Source organism: Chiloscyllium punctatum, chromosome 17 (assembly GCF_047496795.1).
Source record: "Chiloscyllium punctatum isolate Juve2018m chromosome 17, sChiPun1.3, whole genome shotgun sequence".
Lineage (NCBI taxonomy): Eukaryota > Metazoa > Chordata > Chondrichthyes > Orectolobiformes > Hemiscylliidae > Chiloscyllium > Chiloscyllium punctatum.
This window is the reverse complement of record NC_092755.1, coordinates 102550357-102574112: the sequence shown is the minus strand read 5'-3', so window position 1 is coordinate 102574112 and position 23756 is coordinate 102550357. Positions and strand designations below refer to the sequence as shown.

The window sequence follows — 23756 nt, the reverse complement described above, 5'->3', positions numbered from 1 at the left end:
CATCGCACACCATTTAGGAAAATTATTACAGCAGCATTCAGGGTCTGACATTGAGTTAAAGCTCTGCTGTACAATAGAACTTGAAAATAGTCAGTATTGTTTCCGAATAAAAAAATTGTAATTTTTTTTATACCACCATTGTAATGATAAACTGGATCCCTCTCAACAATGCTCATACAATGTGAATCGTGACAACTTGTCACCGAGTAACTTCCGGATTTCTTTAGATTATGATGAAATATATGAAATTTATGATGAACCAGAGAGAAAAATGTCCAGCATTGTGGGGAAAGGGAGAGGACAGTAGGATTAATTAGGTAGCCCTTTTAAACAGTTGACACTGACATCATGGACGAAATGATCTGACACTGCACTCATTAATTCGATGACATATATCTATCTCAACACTTCTGTGTTGAATAGGACAGAAATTAAAACTATATACATTTATTAGAACTGTCACGGAAATGTAGTATATAACCTGATGAGAGGAGGATCAAAACCGAAAATGTTTTTGATAAAGCAATTGATAATTGGCACTAAATACTCAAAATCCGATATATGTAAATTGAGTGGGATCAAAGATTAGTGGAAACAGAGGCTTGCAGGGTCAATAATTTCACAAGCAATAGTTTGTGCTGATTGATTTTGTGTTCATTTTGTTTTTTAGGATGTCAAGTATTTGGCTATTAGTGGGTTCCTCTTTCTGAGGTTTTTTGCCCCGGCCATTTTAACACCCAAACTCTTCAGCCTGAGAGACCATCATGCCGACACAAGGACAGGAAGAACCCTACTGCTTTTGGCAAAGGTGACTTTTTGTAACTCCTTCAGTGTTGAGCAACAGATAAATGTCAAGGTATAACCTGACAGTGAGCTGTCACCAGTGGTGAGAGAACTGTGATCAAGTGATCCAGTACACCATTTTTTTCTCATGTTTTTCAGCAAAACCTTTAAAGAGGAGATTCAGTAGGGAGAGTTGATAGTGAGCACTATGATACCTTTCCACATCCAGCATTCATAAGATTTACAACATTCAACAGGACAATCCAATGGCAATAGCAGCAAAAGCTGGTTCAGAACAGAAGAACATTCAGCAGAAATCACCACCTATCTTGCATTTGGCTTCTACAGTGCTTTGTTTTCATTTTTAGTATCAACAGCAAGTATGGCCCATTCCTAGTTGTTAAGAGAAGTTAAAACAAATACAAAGAAGACGGGAGAAACTCAGCAGAGCTGACAGTAACTGTGGAGAGAGAAATTACTTCTGAAGATCTGAACAATCATCTTATGGGCCTCGAAACCTTAACTCTGTCTCGCTCTCAACGAATGCACTCAGACCTCCTGAGTTTCTCTGATATTTTCTGGGTTTGTTTCAGATTTCCAGCATCTGCAGCATTTCGAGTTTTTTTAAAAATCGAGAGTAGATGGAAATCAGCTGCTTCAAGAAAACAACAAAATATTTTACTGGGGTACTTCACAGGGCATTTTAAATAAACCACATTGAATGGAATTAGAAGCATATAAAGACTGAATGAAGTAAGTTTCTCTTCCTGAAAAATATTAGTAGTGATTGCACATGATTGGATTCAGTTTCATTTGTTGGGGTTTGAAATTGTGCCGTCTGGCTTGCTGCCCTGTAACCACCACACCACGAAGAGGGAGGGTCCTGAACTATCTCTGGTAATTACAGCATTTAGGTTGGTGCCTTACACAGAAGTGTTTGGAACTCTGCATGATGGTGAATTGAGAAATGTTGTATCTGGTATGATTGCACAAGAATCTACCAGGGAAGAGTGGCTGGAAATTGGGTAGGCAGCAGCAAGTATAAGGATATTTTGGAGGAAGTATTCCTTCACAGACGACAGAGGCTGGAATACTTAAACTATTTGCCGTCTGTACTGTGTTCTTCTCTATCTTGGAATGACTCCTGTTGGAATGCCAGCATTTTCTGTTTGTAATTCAGATTTCTAGCATTTTCAGTTCTCTTTTTATTGATTCCCTAGCAGTAAATGTTTTAATGATTTATTTTAAACCACTTGACAGGAGTTTCCTTCCACTGATAAACACAGATATCACGTTCCTTTATAATCCAATGACGTGTGAGTTCAGTCTGGTTGAAAGAATTTGTACAAGAAGTCTGTCTAAGTATCCTGTTTCTCTTCAGTTTGAATTTATTTAATTTTGATATATTTCACTTCAGTTCAGACAGTCTGCCAGAACCAGCATTTCAAGATTCCTGTAGTTTATTGAAACTATGTATAGTTTCAGCTCAGCTACTAACAGATGTCATATAGTCAGTGCCAGCTTTCATCATGCATTCAATAGGTTTCTCGTGTTACATTGATCATAAACACAAATGGATGCACAAACATAATTCAGTCCTTGCTGTCAATTAACTGGTTCAGTACCAAAAAGAGTTTTTTATTTCTGCATGGATTCTTCATAACACTACTTTATTCATTATTAATTTAACTGCAATATCAACAGTGAGTTTCTAGACCTGTGCAGATTTTGTACATTATGATCTTTGTTTTTGAGCTCTTTTGTGATCAGAATCTGGCTGATGCTGTTTATTCTGATAATTATAATGATGGAATAAATAGAAGCTGTCAGAAATTAACAATGGCTCAGTCAATGGTAATAAGAGGGAACCAGGTTTATAGTTCAGGTTGGGACACTAGCTGTACCAGAGTAACATAGTCAAACAGGGGTATTCCTTACATTTTTTTTCTAATCAACCCACTCAGTAACATTGTTACACATCTCTGGAGCACAAGTGACTCCAAACCAGGCCTCCTGGTCTAGAGATAGATACACTATCACTGTGCCACAAAAGTCCTAGAAAAGTCCTTTTATAGACTGATTAAATCAAAATATTTGGGGATTAGACAATAATAGATGAGGGTCATTGGTACAGATGTGTAAACTATATTCAAAGGAGTTGGTTATAGGCTTAACAAAAATTTGATTTTAACATGCTGAAATGAAATGTTTCAAGGAACAAAGTCACTGCAGCCAAATTAGTTCAGTGCTAGTGCTCATGATTCCTTATTAGAGGTAAAAATCTGCAGATGCTGGAATCCAAAGTAGACAGGCAGGAGGCTGGAAGAACACAGCAAGCCAGGCAGCATCAGGAGGTGGAGAAGTCAATGTTTCGGGTGTAACGCTGCCGCCCGTTTTAATTCCCCTTCCCACTCCCTTTCCGACATGACCATCCTTGGCCTCCTCCATTGCCACAATGAACCAAACCACAAATTAGAGGAACAACACCTCATCTTCTGCCTGGGCAGTCTACAGCCCGGCGGACTCAATGTTGCATTCTCCAATTTCAAATAACCACCCTTCCTCATCACCCGACTCCCTTCCCAGCCCTTCCCCCTCCCTTCCAATGCACCCCGCCGTCAACCGGATTCATTCCTCCCATTGACCAAACCCTCCAGCTATCTTCACCTATCCCCACTTCAGCACCCTAACCCCGCCACCCCTTTATCTGCAACTCCCCCTACACCCACCCCCCAAGAAGAAGGGTTACACCTGAAACACCGACTTCGCCACCTCCTGATGCTGCCGGGCTTGCTGTGTTCTTCTAGCCTCCTGCATGTCTACTCATGATTCCATATTAGCAGCGGTCATAATCATACGTACCCACACAATTTTTATATTCTAACCTATTTTGAATGTTCATCTGAACTCTACTTCAATCACTAACTCGGTCTTAAAATGCACTGTGGAAAAGGAAATGTTTCTCCTGCTCTCAGTTCTGAACCTGGTACATCCAATCCTATAAAAATACCTATGTTCTAGATCCTGCTGTCAGTGGGCATGGTCTGTCAATGGCTGTGTATTAATATCATTTCAGTTAGACACATGTAAATACCGTTAATATTGCTTGGGTAAGAGATTGACTTGTGTTTTCCCTTTCAGGCCGTTCAAAGTATCGGTAACCTAGGCCTTCAGTTGGGACATGGAAAAGAACAGTGGATGACACCCCTTCATCCATTCATTTTACAAAGTGTCAGCTGTGTGAAGGATTTCCTTGATAAGTTAATAGACGTTGATAATGAAGGTAATAGTTTGTGTACCTCAAATCCAATGAACCACCATAGCAATTATGACTGTTCTTATAAGATGGGGCAATAGCTATGGATTTGTTCGTGTGTCAAAAGTGCACCTATAGGTTTGGCACCAGATAAAAGCCTTCCAAAATTTATGGTGCTAACTCAGAGAGACATTTTGTTTAACAAGGTTTTTTGTTCAGGTGATCAGTGCTCTGTTATCATGTGCACACTCTTTCTGAATGGATTTCAGATTTCCAAGTTGACAGCTTTCTTGCCAATGCTCACATTGTTCCATAGCTGGCAAGGTTTTGCCCAGTGATTCTAAATCAAATCTACATCTGAGACTGTAATATTCAGGTAAACATGAGGTATATATAAATGAAGAGACAAATCTACAGTTGAACACCTCCCAGTCTGCACTTTAAAAGGTTAAGACAGATACCCACCCCAAAGGTTAATGGCGCAGAATATCACCAAATTTCATTAAAACTCTCTTTCCTTTGCAAGTGATTCCAATTCTTGACTTTCAAAAATCTAGTTGTGAAGTCCCCTCAAAGACTCTTTGACTCAGACTATGTCAATGATTGTTGTGGAAGAAGTGGGGTCCAGTTCATGAGGTAGTAGCACCAGTAGTGATGAATGTAGGATCTGTACCATTGGGATGCTCTCCACCTGAACTGGTGGGATTGGTGTTCTAGCGAGTCATATAACTGAAGAAGTAAAGACAGCATTACGGTATCAGGGTTGGGGTGGTGGAGGTGTGAGGGGGGCACAGGATTGGTGGTCAAGATCATGTAGATATAGCAAATGAAGGGGTAGAGTTGAGGCAAGACAGCAAGATAGTAATTTGGGAACTGAAGATCAGAATGGCAGAAAAGGGTAGAGAGAATAAACCAAAAAGCAGAACAAAAGTCAAGACTAGCTGTTACAAAGATGACAAAAAGACAAAATTGAAGGCTTTCTATTTGAATGCAGATAGCTTTCTTAACAAAATACATTGTTAGATAGCGCACATTGAAGTAAATAAATAATGATCTGACAGCCATTATGAGGGCATAGCTGTGGGATGACAAGGGTCAGGTGCTGAATGCTCTCATGTCTTGCTTGAAAGTGTGCATTGATATCATGCCTCCCATTTCTGGAGTTACCAGAAATATGAAAATTTAATTAAACTACCAAAATGCCTAATTCACCTGACTGTCAGATTCAGCCTAGAAGAAAAACACATTTGGCTTTTGCCATTAACAAATTAAACTATTTAATGTAGTCAAACTGATTTTCTTAACCAATGGCAAAAGAAGAAAAAAAGTTGCTGATTTATTACTATGCAACTTAAACTTTATCTGTTTTATGTTCCCATACATACACAACCAGAGAAAGGAGAACCGAAAAGACTCAAATAATTGGTGAAGGCAACAAATGTCAGGGAAACACCGTTCTGTATCATACCATCCACATCACAAAACTAGATGGGTTCTCCTCACAATCATTCTGATTCGTCAATGATTGTGCAGAAGGCATTGTACTATGATGACCAATTTTTAGTTCACTAGTTGATTGCTTAGACCCTGGATCATAAGCATTCAGATGACCAATCATAAGAAGATGGTATGAAAACAGTTCTCTAACTTAAATAGCCAAGAAGCAGATTTATCTTCTCTCTACTGGAAGATCCAGACCTCTCTGGTTAGAGTCCCTCTATCTCTGTTGCAAAAATATTTTTAAAAAATAATTTCAGTCTGCCTCCTAACATATAACTTAAGATATAATAGTCAAAATGCTTCTTACAGGTTTAAATATAATATCAGCAGCTATAAGACTTTTTGCTGGCTTAAAACTGATGTCAAAAGTCAAAGGATGTTGTCTGCTTAACTATACTGCCAACCTGTTCATAACAGCAGAGTTTTAAACACTGAAGTGTGATTTTCTGACCTAGAGCAATGACCTGTGTGCAGAGGTCGGCTGGGTTTTTAATTCGCAAGAGCTGCTGTGATCTCATCACCGACTTGTTTGGTGCAAACTTTTGTCCAGTGGCTAAAACCAGCCACTCCAGGCACTCATCTCTTTAAACTGCAGACTCACCTTACAGAGGCCACAGCCACAAAAAATAAGCTAAAATAAAAGCAAAAAGGAAGAGAAAGTAAAAAGGACAGAACAGTAAACCAGGCAAAATAAAGGACCAACCAAGCTCTGCATTCTACTTTAATAAAACGAAAATCCTCAGAGCATCAAGAAAAATGGAAGGCAAGCTTTTGGCTATGGATTGGCAGCACAAAATGCCAGGTCACAGTTATTCAGATAAACTTCATTGGGTTTGTTTGCTGCATTCATGGAATCTGTCCTGATATTTGTGAAAGACCAAGGATGTTAAACAAATGCCCAGCCCACAGGATAAGGAGGATCTGTGATTTGCCTACAATTTTTCAATTTCCTTTCACCATGTATTTCCAACTTTGCAGTAAAGGTATCTCTAGTGAGAGATTTGCTCAAGAAGGAGGTCTCTAATGTGTGTCAAGAGTGGGTTGCTGTGAAAGCACAGCAGGTCGGGCAGTATCAGAGGAGCAGGAGAATCGACATTTCGGGCATAAGCCTTTCATCAGGAATGAGGCTTTTGGGCTCGGGTTGAGAGATAAATGGGAGGGGAGTCGGGTGGGTAGCTGAGAAAGCAATAGGTGGATGAGGTGAGGGGGAAGGTGATAGGTCAGAGAGGGGAGTGATGGACAGGTCAGGAGGACAGTGCTGAGTTGGAGGTTTGCGACTGGGATAATGTGTGGGTTGGAAATGAGGAATCTGGTGAAATCCACATTTATCCCATGTGGTTGCAGAGTCCCAAGGCAGAACATGAGGCATTCTGCCTCCAGACATCGGGTGGTAATGGTTTGGCAATGGAGGAGGCCCAGGACCTACATATCCTTGACAGAGTGGGAGGGGGAGTTGAAGTACTCAGCCTCGGGGTGGTGGGGTTAATGGGTGCGGGTGTCCCAGACCTGTTTCCGGAACTGTCCGTCACTTCCTATCTGACCTATCACCTTCTCCCTCACCTTCATTCACCTATCGTTTTCTCAGCTACCCACCCCACCCGCCTGCCATTTATCTTTTAGCCCCAGCCCACAAGCCTCATTCCTGATGAAGGGCTTATGCCCAATAGTCAATTCTCCTGTTCCTTGGATGCTGCCTAACCTGCTGTGCTTTCCCAGCACCACATTCACGACTCTGATCTCCAGCATCTGCGGTCCTCACTTTCTCTTAGGTCTCTAATGTGTGGCAAGGTAACCACCAACACGTCATCGATTCTCTGAAGTAGGTAGTGTCAACAAATTCTTAGCCACTGCAATACTACAACCACAGGAAGGAAACGATTCTGGAAGTAGACTCATTGCAAAAAGACACAGGTGCCTGTTTTTTGCACGATGAGATATCCATTGCTTTTTGTTCAAAAGCTTTGTCATTTGCACAAACCAACTATTTCAATACAGGGCTCGAGACGTTAACTCTGGTGGTTGGCATCACACAATTTCACAACTGCTTATTTGGCAAGAAATTTGTCAATGTAATGGATTGCAAGGCATTAGAAATGCACTGCTATAAACCACTTATGGCTGCAGTGCCATGTTTGCAGCATTTACTTGTCAAGGTTTAGGATATGACTTTGAAGTCAGCTCCAAAATAAAGTGTTGAAGTCTTGAAATAGTGTCTAAGTTGGTCTGAGAGAAGGCATGGTGATGTGGTGAAGCTGGAGTGTGCAGAAGGAGGACAATGACCAGGAGAAGCTTTTGATAAGCTGCACCCATCAGGTATCTGTTCTGTTTCACTATCAGGTATTCACACCACCCCTAGTTCCTTGGTGAAGCAGAGCAGTATTGACATTGGGACGTAAATAGAGTGAGTTGGGGTTTTAATGGGGGGGGGGGCAAATGTGTGAACTCTGAAGCCACCATTTTAGGAGCCAATCAGGAGAATTTCTCTCACCTTTGACAATTACATTTTTCATTTTAGGTCTATTTTGTCATGATATTCACCATTCCTCCACAACAGGAAAGGAAAACTCAATCCCATGTTTCCACCTAAGTAAGCCCATGCGTCGTTTATATGACTTTATCTCTATTATTTTGAATCTATTAAACAGACATTGGTAACCTTCCGAAATGCTATTTGTTTTAGGTGTTCTGGCAATTACTGAAGTTCACCATTTTAATCACCCTACCATAGCGGTTTACCTCTTAAAACTTGGGGGCATGTTGGTTTATGTAGACTAGATTTCAAAATTCTTTGATTGCATTTTCTACCATTAAATTTTAATTCATAAGAATATAAAATTATATGCAAAATGACGTAAACATTGAACTAGGCATTTCTAGTTCCTGCTTTAAACTCTAGCTTGACTTCTTTACTCATTTAAAGAAACAATAAAATGTAACATCAACAACATTACAAAAACATGCAATTTGTGTGCTTTTTAAAACTTCTTTCACAGTGATCTGTTGAGCACCATTTGTTACTATATTATTAATTGGGACTTGGTTCCAGTCACTTTGAAATAATTGTTGAAACCTTAGGAGTTTGAACCATGCTACTTGAGCTGATACTTTATGTGACTTTTGGCTCACTGCACGTTATTGTCAAATGCTTTCAAAATCTCACCCTTTTACTTTCTGCTTGGCTTTTTGCCTTAACAGACAATTAAGAATTAAGTTTGCGCTATTGCAGTCATCCCAAAATGGAGTAATGCAAAGGAAAATTACAAGGTTCATTTCCTGGAGTATAGAGGTAATTTGGGATAAATAATTTGACAATTGATTGGTCTTTATCTTTAGTAAAGAACATTTCTTGATAATGCTATGGAAAATCTATTATAAATATATTGAACATTTAATAGCAGGAAACAAGAATGTAAGACTCAATAGATAGGAGCAGGGGTGCAATGTATGGCCCATTGAGCTTGCTCTGAATTCAACCTGATTATGGATGATTTTGGTCTTTACTCCACTTTCCTGACTGCTCCCCTACCTTTTCATTTAATGAGAGGCCAGGTATTTGTGTTTCCCAGGTAATTATAGTTAATGTCGGAGCATCTGCAACCTTCCAAGTTTGAGAACTCCAAAGATTCATAAACCTTTGACTGAAGTATTTTCTCTTTATCTCGATCCTAAATGATCGACCCTTTACCCTGAGACTGTTCTCTTGCATTTTAGATTTCCCAACCAGAGAATACAAACTTTCAGTGTTTACTTTGTCAAATTCCTTCAGAATTTCCAAATGTCCCTTGAGGTCACCTTTCATTCTTCTAAACTCTTGGCACCAAAGGCCCAATTTTCTCAGCCTGTCATCACGGGATAATCCATTTAATCCAGGAAAATATCTTGAGACTACTTACTCGAATGCAGATATAGTTGCATTCCTATCAAAACCTCGCCTTATCCTTGTACTCCAATCTCCTTGCAATAATGATCAACATACTATTTGCCTTCTTAATTGTTTGCAGTAAACACACGCTACATTTCAGGGTTTCTTGTACAAGCACATTCAAATCTCTCCGAACATCAATATTCATTGGTTTCACGCCTTTTAAAAAGATTCTACTTTTGTATTTTTCTGCTTTTCTAAATTGAATGCAACCCTTTAAAGTGTGCCAAAACAGCCCAGTAAGAGGGTATAGAGCTTTGAAGGATTAAGACAGCTGTAAGGAATTGAGTGATTAAGAGTTGGAATGGTTTCCAGAGAAATCTGGACTTATTTAACAAACAAGGAAATGCTAAGAAAATGTAACTATGTTTTGGCTTGAAATCTTTGTAAATCAGTTACACATGTATGTCTACACTGAAAACACTGCAGGTCTCCTCTTACGATGTCATTTTGTCAGAACTTTCCAGGAAATTCCAGGTCAGCCTATTTAAGGTGCCCACGACAGAATTTTGAATATTGATAACTGCAATGTAGGGTTTATCTTATTACGTTGAGATATAAAATGCACTATGACTGTCATAATTATCAACTGTAGCAGAGAGTGAATTATTGAGCCAATGCTGTTTGTTAACATGCAATGTTTTGCTTATGAGGACATTTGTTGCCTTTGTGGAAAATAATTATGGAAACATTGGAGCATTAGTAGTATATTCGGCCCATTGAGTCAATCTGCCTTTCGGTTAGATCATGGGTGATCATCCACCTCAGCTCCATTTTCCCAGGCTATCCCCCTATCCCATGATGTCACTAGTATCCAGAAAGATATTGATTTTCTGTCTTGAACCTGCTCAGTGATTGAGCTTCATAGAGAATTCCCAAAATGCACTATTCTCTCATATCTCAGAATTAAATGGTTTACGCCTTATTCTGAGACTATTTCCGCCAGTTCTAAACTCACCAGCCAGGAAAACGTGCTGTCTGTATCCACCTTGTCACAGCCTGTTAATATTTTCCAAGTTGCGATGTGTCCACCGATCATTCTGTGAAACTCTGAAGTACGAAGCACTAGTTTAATTTTAAAACACAATGACAGCTATAAGTATATACCAAACTCTGAATGATCTCAGCTTTATTTTATCCACAAACAGATTTATTTATTTCTTTAAATAAAATATTGCAAACATAAGAGTATTTATTAATTTGAAGGAAGAAACATCCTGTGTAGTAAGCAACTTGCAATGTTTTATCTACATGGGAAGTAGGTTACATCTGTGTGTGACATATAAAGCAATTGTAAGCTTGTTCTTTTCAACAGATTTTAAGGTGTTGTAATCTGCCTGAAACTGGTTTTATTCAATGGGGATTTTCAAAACATGAATATTTTATTCTTGTAGGTTAGAAAATGTTTAATGATTAAATTACATTTCCAATAAAATTCTCTGTAGCACACTAAACATTTCAAAACAGCTCTGAAGCCTTGTTTCTTTAAAAAAAGTGAACAATTGATCCTGTGTCAGGAAGCATTTAACACAGAAATTTCATTTGAATCAAATGAGATTCATCTGCCGAGTTTATTCTCTATGGCTACCCTACATACGCAGTATTCAAATTCAGATTTATTCAAATTCGCAGCTGCAGCTCAAGGTGGATTTCATGATCTCAACTGTCAACATTTAGCTTCAGTTTTGCAACAATTCCATCAAGAAGGAGATTATTGGTGGGAGAGTTGGGGTGGTAGACAACTTTGATAGGCTGGGTGGCTTTATTCATCCTATCCCTTTGAATATTCCCATTATTGAATCATCATTATATGTTGCTTCTCTATCCTCCAATGCTATAAGAATTTTTTTTTCTATAGTGCCATTTCATAAGAACTTGGCAATATGCAAGTTTTTTTCACAATTAGTGAATAAACCACTCCTGATTTCCCAACCAAATATCACAAGTGATTTCTGCCCTGTTTCATGTTAGAGTTTTCCCCTCTACCTACCCTGGCACTGGTACAGAAAAGTAAATGCTGTCTATCTGAATTCATTTCCGATAACCCTTCCTGTTTGCATTTGTGCTCATTCAGTTATTCAGGAAAACACTGACCTTTTAAAATGGAATAATGTTTACGGTGAATATTCAGGTAAAAGTGGTAGCTGCCATTGGATGAAACAGATCATATTTCAATGACAGCCACTTCTAACATCTGTCTCCTTAGGAAGTAATCCTGAGTTTAACTGTGCAGTCACCTGCCTGTTCAATGTCTATTCATTCTAGTGCAGGTAACAGAGGATTGAAGTCTCCAAATGACAAAGGAATAATATATATGAGAAAGCTATGGATGCTGGAGATCTGGAACAGTTATAAAAATGCTTTAATGACTAGATTGGTTAAAAAGACATACTTTAAAAAGTATTCTTACGGATCAGTAAGAATTGAACCAAGAGACCTGAATTGAATTGGTCAGAGCGTTGAGTGCAAGAGTTGGGAGGTCATGTTGCAGTTATACCAGACATTGGTTAGGCTGCTATTAGAATGCTGCGTGCAATTCTGGTCTCCTTGCTTTAGGAAGGATGTTGTGAAACTTGAAAGGGTTCAGAAAAGATTTATAAGGATATGGCCAGGGTTGGAGGGTTTGAGCGAAAAGGAGAGGCTGGATATGCTGGAGCTAATTACCCTGGAGCGCTGGCAGCTGAGGGGTGATCTTAGAGGTTTATAAAATCATGAGGGGCATGGATAGGGTAAATAGACAAGGTCCTTTCCCCAAGGTCAGGGTGTCCAAATCTAGAGAGCATAGGTTTAGGGTGAGAGGGGAAAGATTTAAAAGGGACCTCGGGGGAAACCTTTTTACACAGAGTGTGGTACGTGTATGGAATGAGCTGCCAGAGGAAGTGGTGGAAGCTGGTACAATTACAACATTTTAAAAGGCATCTGAATGGGTATATAAATAAGAAGGGTTTAGAGAGGTATGGGCCAAATTCTGGCAAATGGGATTAGGTTAATTTAGGGTACCTGGTCAGCCTGGATGAGTTGGACTGAAGGGTCTGTTTCCGTGCGGTTTATCTTTATGATTCTATGACTTTATGACTGTCGGTCACAAATAAGAGAAAAGACCAGTTAACCCTTCAGAAGAGGCTACACATCAAACATCAGTCCTAGTGAGGGGTACTACCACAATTTCTTTTTAATGCTGGCTGAGCTAAAGTGTATTTTTTATTCTAAGTTCAGTTTATTAACCATGAACATTTTAACTGCACATGATATACACAGTGGATTGAGCAGTAAATCTAAGTATTCTGGGGATTATTGACACTTTCTGGATACTGGTAGTTGTGCTAAGAAAAATCATCAATTTATTGCGTTTATGGATTATTTTACTTATTTCTTATGATGCCTGATATATACACTGAGAAAGAACAGGTTGCCAAGGAGATTTGATATTCCAAATGCTGATAGTTGATTTCTTGGAGTCTCTGATAATTGTTGCTACGCCTTTAGCTCATTTCAGTATTATCAGGGCAGAGAGTAAAAGGGGGAAATTGGCAGGAGGCATTTCTCCAGAGCTGCAACTAATGTTTGACTCACTACTATCCCAATATTTGAGCTGGTGTCCAGGTAACCATGGTTACAGGAGAATGATTTCCATGTACCATGACTGCTCTGGGTTACCACATTACACATGGAGCTGGTTTCCATGTAGAAAAGTACTATTTGCTACCACGTTGATCTGCATCTAACAGTGTGACTGTGATAACTGGAAATGCATGTAGGGGGCATATTGTCAGTCATTACTTCAGTGTTACTGTTGTGGCAAATAGGAAATCCTCAGGGTTCAGATGGAATAAATCTGATATAATGTGATGTGATTGAATGGAAATGGAGACATTAAAATTAGTAAGTTTGCAGATGGCATGAAAATTGGTGATGTTGTTGACAGTGAGGAAGATGGCCTCAGGATGGTCTCTGATATTGGTCAGCTGGTAAATTGGGCAGAGCAAATGCTGATGGAATTTAATCCTGATAAGTGTGCATGTTGGGAGGTCTAATAAGGGAAGGATATACATACTGATTGGTAGGTTGCTAGGAATGGGGCCTGGGGGCATCAGCACAGGTAGACAGGATGGAGAAGGTAGCATAAGGGATGCTTCCTATCATTAGCCTTTCATCCACCCTTCAACCCTAATGAAGGGTTTCAGCCTAAAACATTGACTTTCCTGCTCCTCTGATGCTGTCCGACTTGCTGTGCTTTTCCAGCTCCACATCTAATGACTCTGGCTTCCAGCATCGGCAGTCCTTACTGTCTCCTAGTCAGTGAAACCTTGTTACAACTTTATGAAACATCATTAGGCCAGAGATGTCATACTGTATGCAAAACTGATCACCCTATTATCGGAAAGATGCGATTGCACTTGAGAGGATGCAGAGAAGATTCACCAGGATATGAAAAGTCTCAGTTATATTGAATATGCTGCCTGAGAGGGTGGTGGAGGCAAGTACTCTCACAACATTTAAGAAACATCTGGATGAGCACTTAAAATGTCAGGGCAAAATTGGCTATGGACCAAGTGCAGGTAAATAGGGTTAATGTAGTTTGGTTCTGGATTAGTGGTGCTGGAAGAGCACAGCAGTTCAGGCAGCATCCAAGTAGCTTTGAAATCGACGTTTCGGGGAAAAGTCCTTCTGAAGGGCTTTTGCCTGAAACGTCGATTTCGAAGCTACTTGGATGCTGCCTGAACTGCTGTGCTCTTCCAGCACCACTAATCCAGAATCTGGTTTCCAGCATCTGCAGTCATTGTTTTTAACTCGTTAATGTAGTTTGGTGTTTGTTGGTCTGTTAGTCCAAAGGTCTGATTCTATGGCAAATGAATCTATGACCCTATGACCTGAGCAGAGCTTTGAAACAACTGGGAAGCTGGTTGGAGAAGCAGTAATCTCATTGATTACTGGTTTTCATTAGGTTTGCAGCTGGCAACAAACAAACTTGGCATAAAACATCTCTAACGAAACAAGTTTCTCTGTGACTTTATCTCACGGTAGAGCAGAGATGATTTTGACATACTTTGGATCAACCATTCTTGGGTGGCATGGTGGCTCAGCAGTTCACACTGCTGCCTTGCAGTGCTAGGGACCCGGGTTCGATTCCAGCTTTGGGTGACTGTCAGTGTGGAGTTTGCACTTTCGCCCCATGCCTGTGTGGGTTTCCTCCGGGTGCTCTGGTTTCCTCCCACAATCCAAACATCTACAAGTTAGGTGAATTGGCCATGCTAAATTGCCCATAGTGTTCAAGGATGTGTAAGTTGGATGCATTAGTCAGGGGTAAATAAAGGAAAATGGGGTGGGGGAATGGGTCAGGGTAGGTTACTCTTTGGAGGGGCGGTGTGAACTTGTTGGGCCGAAGGGCTGTTTCCACACTATAGGGATTCTAATGAGGGAAATCTATGGATGATGGCACTAATTATCTCTAAATGTTTCACATCATGGGATATAAAGACTTTCAACAAACATAACCACTGAGAACGAAACACCACACCTCAAACCATAATCTACACCTGGGAATGTCTTGAAATACCAATCAATAAAGAGCCTCCAAATAGGAAACTTGAATGCTAAACTCCAGATAGATTGACTGAAATTTGATTTTCACTGCTCATGATCCTTATTTCAACAAGAGTGCTGAGAGAACAGTTGTAGGCACTGAGTCACTGTCTCATTGGTCTGTTAGAGGAGACTTTGTCCAAAGGCACAAAGTGGATGAGCCAATTTTCATCTTCTAGGTCATTCCCTCACATCTGAATATTGGGGTGCCCCATTGACAGGTAAGTAGACAGACAGGAGGCTGGAAGAACACAGCAAGCCAGGCAGCATCAGGAGGTGGAGAAGTCGGTGTTTCAGGTGTAACCCTTCTTCAGTGCTGGGGGGTGGGTGTGGGGGGGGAGCTGCAGATAAAGGGGGTAGCGTGGGCAGGATGGTGAAGTGGGGTAGGTAGAGACAGGCTGAGGGTAGGACCTGGTTGGTCAATGGGAGGAATGAATCTAGTTGGTGGCAAGGAGGAAGGGAAGTGGCTGGAAAGGGAGTTGGCGGATGGGAAGGGAGGTTATTTAAAAATGGAGAACTCAGTGCTGAGTCCTCCAGGCTGTAGACTGCCCAGGCGGAAGATGAGGTATTATTCCTCCAACTTATGGTTTGGTTCATTGTGGCAATAGAGGAGGTCAAGGATGATCATGTTGGAAAGGGAGTGGGAAGGGGAATTAAAATGGGCGGTTGGCCCCTGAGGACCCGGCTGAGATACTCAATGAACCGTTCCCTAAATTTACGTTTGGTCTTCTCGATGTAGAGAAGACCACATCAGGAACATCTGATGCAGTAAACTAGGTTGGAAGAGAGGCAGGGCAAAAGCACATTGTTCAAAATAGGTGGGCATCTGAGATGCTTGGAAATGGAATGTCTCCTTATCTGAGTAGATGTGTCACAAGGAATTAAGGGCTACGGGGAGAATGTGGGTAAGTGGAGTTGAAATGCCCATCAGCCATGATTGAATGGCGGAGTGGACTCGATGGGCCGAATGGCCTTACCTCCATTCCTCTGTCTTATGGTCTTAGGCGGAGGAATTGGGAGAATAGGAAGGAGTTGTTGCAGGATTGTCTCACTTGGAAGGACTGTTTGGGGCCCTGGATGGAGGTGAGCGGGGTGGTGTGCCAGCAGGTTTTGCATCTTTTCCAGTTGCAGAAGAAAGTACCTGAGGGTTCCAGGTCGTTGGTGGGGAGAGTGGTGCAAACCAAGGACTGGTAAAGGGAACGATCCTTGCAGAAGGCAGAGAGGGGTGGGCAGGGAAGATGTTCTTGGTGATGGGATCTAGTTTAATTAGTTTCCCTACAATGTGGCCATTTGGCCCAACAAGTCCACACCAACCCTCAGAAGAGAAACCCACCCAGACCCATTCCCCTCGGATTAATGCATCTAATGCTATGGGCAATTTAGCGTGGCCAGTCCACCTGATCTGCACACCTTTGGAATGTGGGAGGAAACCGGAGCACACACACGCAGACAAGGGTAGAATGTGCAAACACCAAAAAGACAGTCGCCCGAGGCTGGAATCAAACGCGGGTCCCTGGCATTGTGAAACTGCAGTGCTAACCACTGAGCCACCCATGCCATCTTGGTTGGAGTTGGCGGAAGTGTTTCAGGATGAAAAGTTGGATGTGGAGACTGGTGGGGTGGTTGGTGAGGACAAGGGGTCTCTGTCTTTATTGTGTTTGGCGGGGGGAGGCGGTTTAGAGCAGTGAAATGGGAATGGTGGTGGCGCAGTGAAGAGCTGTCTGGATGATGGGGGCAAAAGCACATTGTTCAAAATAGGTGGGCATCTGAGATGCTTGGAAATGGAATGTCTCCTTATCTGAGTAGATGTGTCACAAGGAATTAAGGGCTACGGGGAGAATGTGGGTAAGTGGAGTTGAAATGCCCATCAGCCATGATTGAATGGCGGAGTGGACTCGATGGGCCGAATGGCCTTACCTCCATTCCTCTGTCTTATGGTCTTAGGCGGAGGAATTGGGAGAATAGGAAGGAGTTGTTGCAGGATTCTAGGCGGGAGGAGGTGAAGTCCAGGTAGTTGTGAGGGTTTGTGGCTTTATAGTAAAGGTCCATCTGGAGGCTGTCACTAGAGATGGAAATGGAGAGGTCAAGAAAGGGGAGGGAGATATTCAAGATGAGCCAAGTGAATTTGAGAGTGGGGTTGAAGTTGTGGGTGAAGTTGAACTGCTCCAGTTCAGCCCAGGTGCAGGACACTGCACTGATGCAATCATCGATGTAACAGCGAAAGAGTTGGGGCACAGTGCCTATGTAGGTACTGAAGAGGGACTGTTCAATATAGCCGACAAAGAGGGGCCCATCTCGGTGCCCCTGCCCCCCCTCCTTGATTTGGTGGAAATGGAAGGAGTTAAAGGAAAAGTTATGAAGGGTTAGGAGCAGTTCGGCGAGATAGAAGAGAGTATTGGTGAAGGCGGACTGGATGGGCCTGTTGGAGAGGAAGAAACTGGGGGCTTTGAGGCCTGGAGGCCATCCTTGTGGGATATAGACGTGTATAAGGACTGCACGTCCATAATGAAGATAAAGCGCTGGAGGCTGGGGAACTAGAAGTTACTGAAGAGATGGAGGGCGTGGTTGGTGTCGCGGATGTAGGTGGGAAGTGCCAGAAACAAAGGGGATAGGATGGAGTCGAGGTATGACGAGATGAGTTCGGTGGGGCAGAAGCATGCCGAGACGATGGGTCGGCTGGGGTAGTTGAGCTTGTGGATCTTGGGGAGCAGGTAGAACCGGGCAGTACCAGGCTGTGGGCCTATGAGTTTGGAGGCAGTGGAGGGATGACTTCCTTGTGGGGGGTGGACGTGTATAAGGACTTTCCTAAGGACTTAAGGCCAGGCTAATGCAATTTTCAAACAGGGCAGCTTATCCACCTGAAACAGATAGGAAGCTGCTTAAATATGTAAATCAGGATTTTACTCTGGTTGCAGGACATCACCTGCAACTTTTAAAAGTACATTGGCAGCTCGAACAAGTTGCAGCAGATATTGAATCACTTAACCAGTACTTCTTGAAAGAACCTCATGAGGCTGCCCCAAAACAGGTACAAAACATTATTTTTTAAATATTAGTGGGCCATCAGAGTGACACGCATTAAAAATCTGTTGGCTTGTTTATGGCTCATTTCACTACAAAATGGGAACCAGTTGTTTTCTACAGAATGGCATTTGAATGACATAATATCTTCCAAATTCAGTCTCATGTCTTCATATTCTATTTGGCGTAACTCTTCATCCTTACATGTGATCGTGTTCTGCAGGCAGCCTTTGTATTTGAGGAGCTGATTAAACAATTGGTAATTTTCCTGATAGGATATTTACATGCTTCAGTTAGCGTGTTCAGTGACACTCTCTTGTTTTACCTTTAGAAAGGTAGTGCTCAGGAGCTAGACACTGAACACATAACAGTTGCCTTTGTGACAGTGCATTACAAATCATTCTATTTGACTGTACAAGCTGTTTGCTTTGTTGGTAAAGCTCTTGACAGCCCTACACGCTGCAGAAAGCATAAATATTTCTTTTAATTTTTCACTTGTAAAGTGATACACCCTCAGCTGGTAAATGGACAAATGCTTCTACATCCAGTTATCATGAATGCAGGTAATAAATGTGCATATTAGAAGTGAATAGTTGATCTAGATCGCTTTTCCCAGCAAGTAAAGGGTGAAAAGTGCACATGTGTGTGTCTCTGAAGCAACGATCAACCCACCAAACCATGTTCTTAGAATCTCTGCTATGCAGAAAGAGCCATTCGGTCCATTGAGTCTGCACCGAGCTACAAAGGCATCCCACTAAGGCTGAGCCACTTAATTGCCCTCTGGACAAATAGGAATGGGTAATAAATGTTGGCCAAACTAGTGACATTTGAATAAACAAAAGGCACTAGTGAGAATGGGGAAAAGTGATTTAGGTTACAACATGCTGACTCTCTAAATTTGGGCTTAATCCATATCCTACTGCCTGTATAATTTGCTTAATAGTGTTGAAAGAATATTTGTTTAGAAACTTACACCGAGCCTTAATCCAGTTTACAGTTCTTTGGAACAAACGTTGTTGCAGTAGCAATTCCAGTTCTTTGGGTCATTATCATTTGCTGAAAATATCCAAAACAGATGGAGACTCATGGCTGGGAATGCAGTAGGTTGCAAGGAATTTCCGTCAAGCCGAGGTGCAGCCCATTGGAAATATTGCAACTTGTTTGTTAAATTATCGGTTCTTTCCAGACTCTGGAGAATTGAAAGCATGTATAGGCACTACAGATCATATTGTGAATCTTTTATTTTCTTTTCCAAGTGACTGAGTTTCAACAACGAGTAGTGTTCCACCCGTCAGTTACCATAAAAGAAGGGTATTTACACAAACGGAAAGCAGAGGGAGTCAACCTTGTCACTCGCTTCACCTTCAAGAAACGTTACTTCTGGCTAAACAGTGAAACCCTGTCTTATGCCAAGACTCCAGATTGGCAGGTGAGAGCAATAGTTTTAATAGTAATATGGACATCTGATTCATTGGTTTGGATGTTTGTATAAAACTGCTGCTGTCGTCTTGGAAAGAATAAAAATGGTGTCCAGCCCAAGATATCTGAATAAAACATCTTATGGAATTCTGATTCATTGCTGCCATTTCTGATCTTGAAACATAGCAAGCTTAAATGGTTTATTGAATTGGCACAATTAAAATGTGCAGCACTTGCATTCTGATCTCAGCCTATAAACAGTCTGAACACTGTCCCAGTGGTAGACTTATCAAAAATCCTTCTGGTCTTTCCTAAATCTCCCAGAGGAGATTATGTACCAGTCCTCTTCATTATTGATATAGTGCTTAAATCTTAATACGTAGGATTGTTAAATCCATTTAACAGGAACCTTTCCTGGGGGTTTGGAGAGAGAACCTGTTTTTGGTTTATAGTCACACGGAACAATGCAGGAATGATTCGAGACCAAGTAATAAGTAACTCCTTGTGTTATTTTCATGGAGAGTGCCAGAAATAATTCAAAGAATAATTATGTTCCAACACAGATATTTGACATGTAGAGCTAAACTGTTCATTCCTTCACAAATTTGACAATCTAATTCAGGTTTCTTGTCTAGAGGAGGCAGCAGAGCTATGCAGCATCGACACACTGAATGTGGGGCCCCATGGAATGTTGGTCAATAGTTCTTATGTGCAGTGAGTCCCAATCTGAACTGTGAAATTTATGTTGAGTAAATGTATCACAGCTCATTGCTATTTAATTATGAGAAAAGATTGCAGTGGCAGTGGGCACATTCAGTTTTGTAAACTATACTTCCATTGTAAACAGTGAACGATGAAAACAAGAAACAAAATAGATTTTATTGTCAAGATAAAGGCGCGAACATAATTCTTTCAGCAGTTAATACTTAAAGGTTGTTTCGAAGGAAGGCATTTCCAGTAATTCATAATGGCAGTGAAATTGAATTTTTACAAAACAAATTTTGCAGTTGCAACAATCTTTCTAGATATTGTTGATTAGGCTGGAAAGCCCTTTTATCTTTTCAAAGAGGACAACAGCAGTTTTATATGGAGTTCAAAGGAAAGGATGAGATTTGTTTCATCCAAAGTACAATGGTTCTAATATTGGTGAGAACAAAGAAATGTCGCTTTGTGGTAGTGTGTTCACTAACCGTCCACCCAGATTTCTCTGTAAATTAATAAGAGCCATTCATTTCATTTCAATGAATTGTTACATTCGATTCTGAGTCTGCAGGTTATAGCACAATACATGAACCAATTGAACAAAGTGGTTATGGAATTATTATTAGAGACTTGTTTGGATTATTTTTGTTTTGCACATTCCCTTGTTGATTTAATAATGCTGTTAATCCACTTACAATACGTGAGCTAGTTCATCCATTGAAATACCTGAGTGGTATTCCGATATTTGAATGATTTCTTTGCAGTAATTTCTAAGGCAAACAAGATCTTCGGGGGTGAATAAACAAAAATCCTGATCTTGAGAGGCTGCACCATGATCAAGTCTTACCATACACATTAATAATGATTTTTTTTAAGTAAAATCATAAGACTAGTAATTCACTTTACAGATATAACTATTACTTATTGAAGGATGTTGAAAAGAATTTATTTAAAAGGGGGAGAGATCAACATTCTCATCAACATTTAATGCTCACAATGCAATCCCAAGTGTTATGAAAGGACAGTGCTTACCAGAGGCTGCTTGTGTTATTGGATCTAGGGCTTTTGACCAAGGGCAGCCTGAGAAATAGAGCAATTCTATCAGTACTGGCGCTTCTCTAGTGCCTGTACCTTAAAGATGAGAAAATCCTGGTCACTAAGAGAAACGTTGTTCAGGTCCCTCAAGAAGAGATCTCCTGCAAAGGGCCCCAGGTGACCTCCCTTACACCTCTCACCATTCACTGACGGTAAACAGCAACTCTTTTGGAGATTAATATGTATCATCTCTTTTACTGTTCTGTGGTGAACCAACAAACTCTGTTTTAGGGAATCATTGCATTGGTCTTTAGTCTTCTCCATTCTGTGCCAGAAATCTCTAACAAAACTGGATCCCTGTCCTGTTCAGTAAGTTTAACGAAACTCCAGCTGGGACTATGACCTGTCAAAATTTGTGAGGGAATTTGGGGCTATTATGTAGAATAAATATTACAAACTGAAATTAGAATTAGTGTCAATTCTTGCCATTTAGCTTAAGTTAGTTAGTTAAGATTTGTATCAACAAATCCAACAGAAGAAGAGTAATGCAACTGTCTGTTTATAAATATATCAGTATCAGAACACCAAAATGAACCTCGAACAGTGTGAGGTAACGCACTTCGGGAGGTGTAAGAAGGCCTCAATAACACTATGAACGGTAAGATCGTGGGAAGGACTGAAGATCAGATGAGACTTGGTGTGCATTTCCACAAATCCCTGAAGGTAGCAAAGCAGGTAGATAAAGTGTTCATTAGGCATGTGCACTGTGTGTTTGACAGGGAGGGCTCTGATGACGGGAAGACTTTGGAGTGGGAGAGCTCCAAAGCAGGCTGCAGCTGGTACTTCTGGGAGGCCACAGAGATCTGATCAGTGCTTCCAGGGATGAAAGTGTGTTCCTACGTGGTCCTCATCTGCTGGATTTCCTGAGATCTTCACAATGCAACTGGCCACTGTTAATCTTGGAAAGCAAGCAAAATCTGAGACTGCCAGCCTCATTCAATTATTGAATTGGCCACCTAGTCCCTCAGAGTGAATTGGCTGCCCATTCCTTGCTGCCTTATTGAATCCTGAAACTGGCAGGTTTGAGGTTAGGGCTGAGATTTGAACATGTGACCCAATTGCAACCCGCTCACTTTGGGATTGAATGTCACTCCAATGACTCTGTCGAATCTCAGTGTTTGGGCACTTTTACAGGGATGTTCCAAATTCATCCTGCCTCAAAACAAACGTTGTGAGGACATTGTTGCTGAAATGGAGATGATGAATTAGTGGGACTTGATCCCAGATCAGGAACTGTGCATCGTTTGGTCCAGTGCTAATTAATTTAAGGTTAAAAATCACACAACACCAAGTTATAGTCCAATAGGTTTAATTGGAAGCACTAGTTTCTGGAGCAATGTGCTCCTTCATCAGGTGGTTGTGGTGTATTCCACTATCACCTGATGAAGGAGCGTCACTCCGAAAGCTAGTGCTTCCAATTAAACCTATTGGACTATAACTTGGTGTTGTGTGATTTTTAACCTTAAATTAATTAGTACTGGACCAATTTAACCTTAAATTAACCTGGTGTTGTGTGATTTTTAACTTTGTACACCCCAGTCCAACACCGGCATCTCCAAATCATAATTAACATTTCAATTGTTCAGAGCAGTCTACTGAGGTTCTGCTGATGTGATAATTTTCTTTCAGACAAATATTGTTTTGTTGTTATGCCTACTCACTATATTAAATTATATTGCATATCCCCAGTAACTGATAATTATGGCTGCTCACTATGAGCTGTCAGTGGTCTACTTTCAACTTCTCCTGTTGCTTTGTGTAAGAGTCATCAGTGCAGCTTTGTTGTTTGGCATCAGCCAGATTGATTGGTTAAACTGTTGAGCTACAAAATTAATGAGTTTCTTGGTTTTCCCCAAGGAATGACATGTCTGCATCTGGTTCATTTGACATGTAGTCAGCAGGATTATCTGATTGAGGACAATAACTAATGATCATATTACAGCAACAAGCACTGGAACTAACTGGAGGGCTACAACAGAATGTATAAAACAAGGTCTGAACCCTGACTGCCAGACCTGGTCCAATTATTCCACCGTTCTTACTTAATTCTACCTGACAACCAGACTTGCATGTACAATGCTGCAGAAGATTGACAAGTAATACATGAAACATTATACAAATGCACCCCCCCCCCCCCCCCGCCTTTGGATGCTTTGTTATAATTTATTATCTATATTTTATGATCACAACGCAATATCTTAACATGAGACTTCTTGGACATAACTTTTCTTTACTCATTCACACAATGTGGATATTGCTGACTGTGTCAGATTTATTGCCCATCCCTAATTGTTCAGAGGTCAGCTAAGAGGCAACCACATTGCTGTGGGTCTGGAGTCACATATAGGCCAGACCAGGTAAGGATGGCAGCTTCCTTCCCTAAAGGACATAAGTGAATCAGATGAGTTCTTCCAAACAATTGGCAATGGTTTCACAGTCATCACTAGACTCTTAATTTCAGGTTTTTATTGAATT

The 23756-nt window shown here is 40.9% G+C and overlaps 1 protein-coding gene across 3 annotated transcripts in view; it reads left to right on the top strand.

The window, feature by feature from the left end:
• The window catches only part of LOC140488190 (rasGAP-activating-like protein 1), a 271904-nt gene that overhangs the window by 227276 nt on the left and 20872 nt on the right, over positions 1-23756 (top strand). For all 3 annotated transcript variants that reach the window (XM_072588080.1, XM_072588079.1, XM_072588078.1), the window contains 3 exons: positions 671-808; positions 3925-4066; positions 19322-19494. In XM_072588080.1, the coding sequence (XP_072444181.1) occupies positions 671-808; positions 3925-4066; positions 19322-19494 (453 nt within the window). The remainder of the gene's footprint in view (positions 1-670; positions 809-3924; positions 4067-19321; positions 19495-23756) is intronic.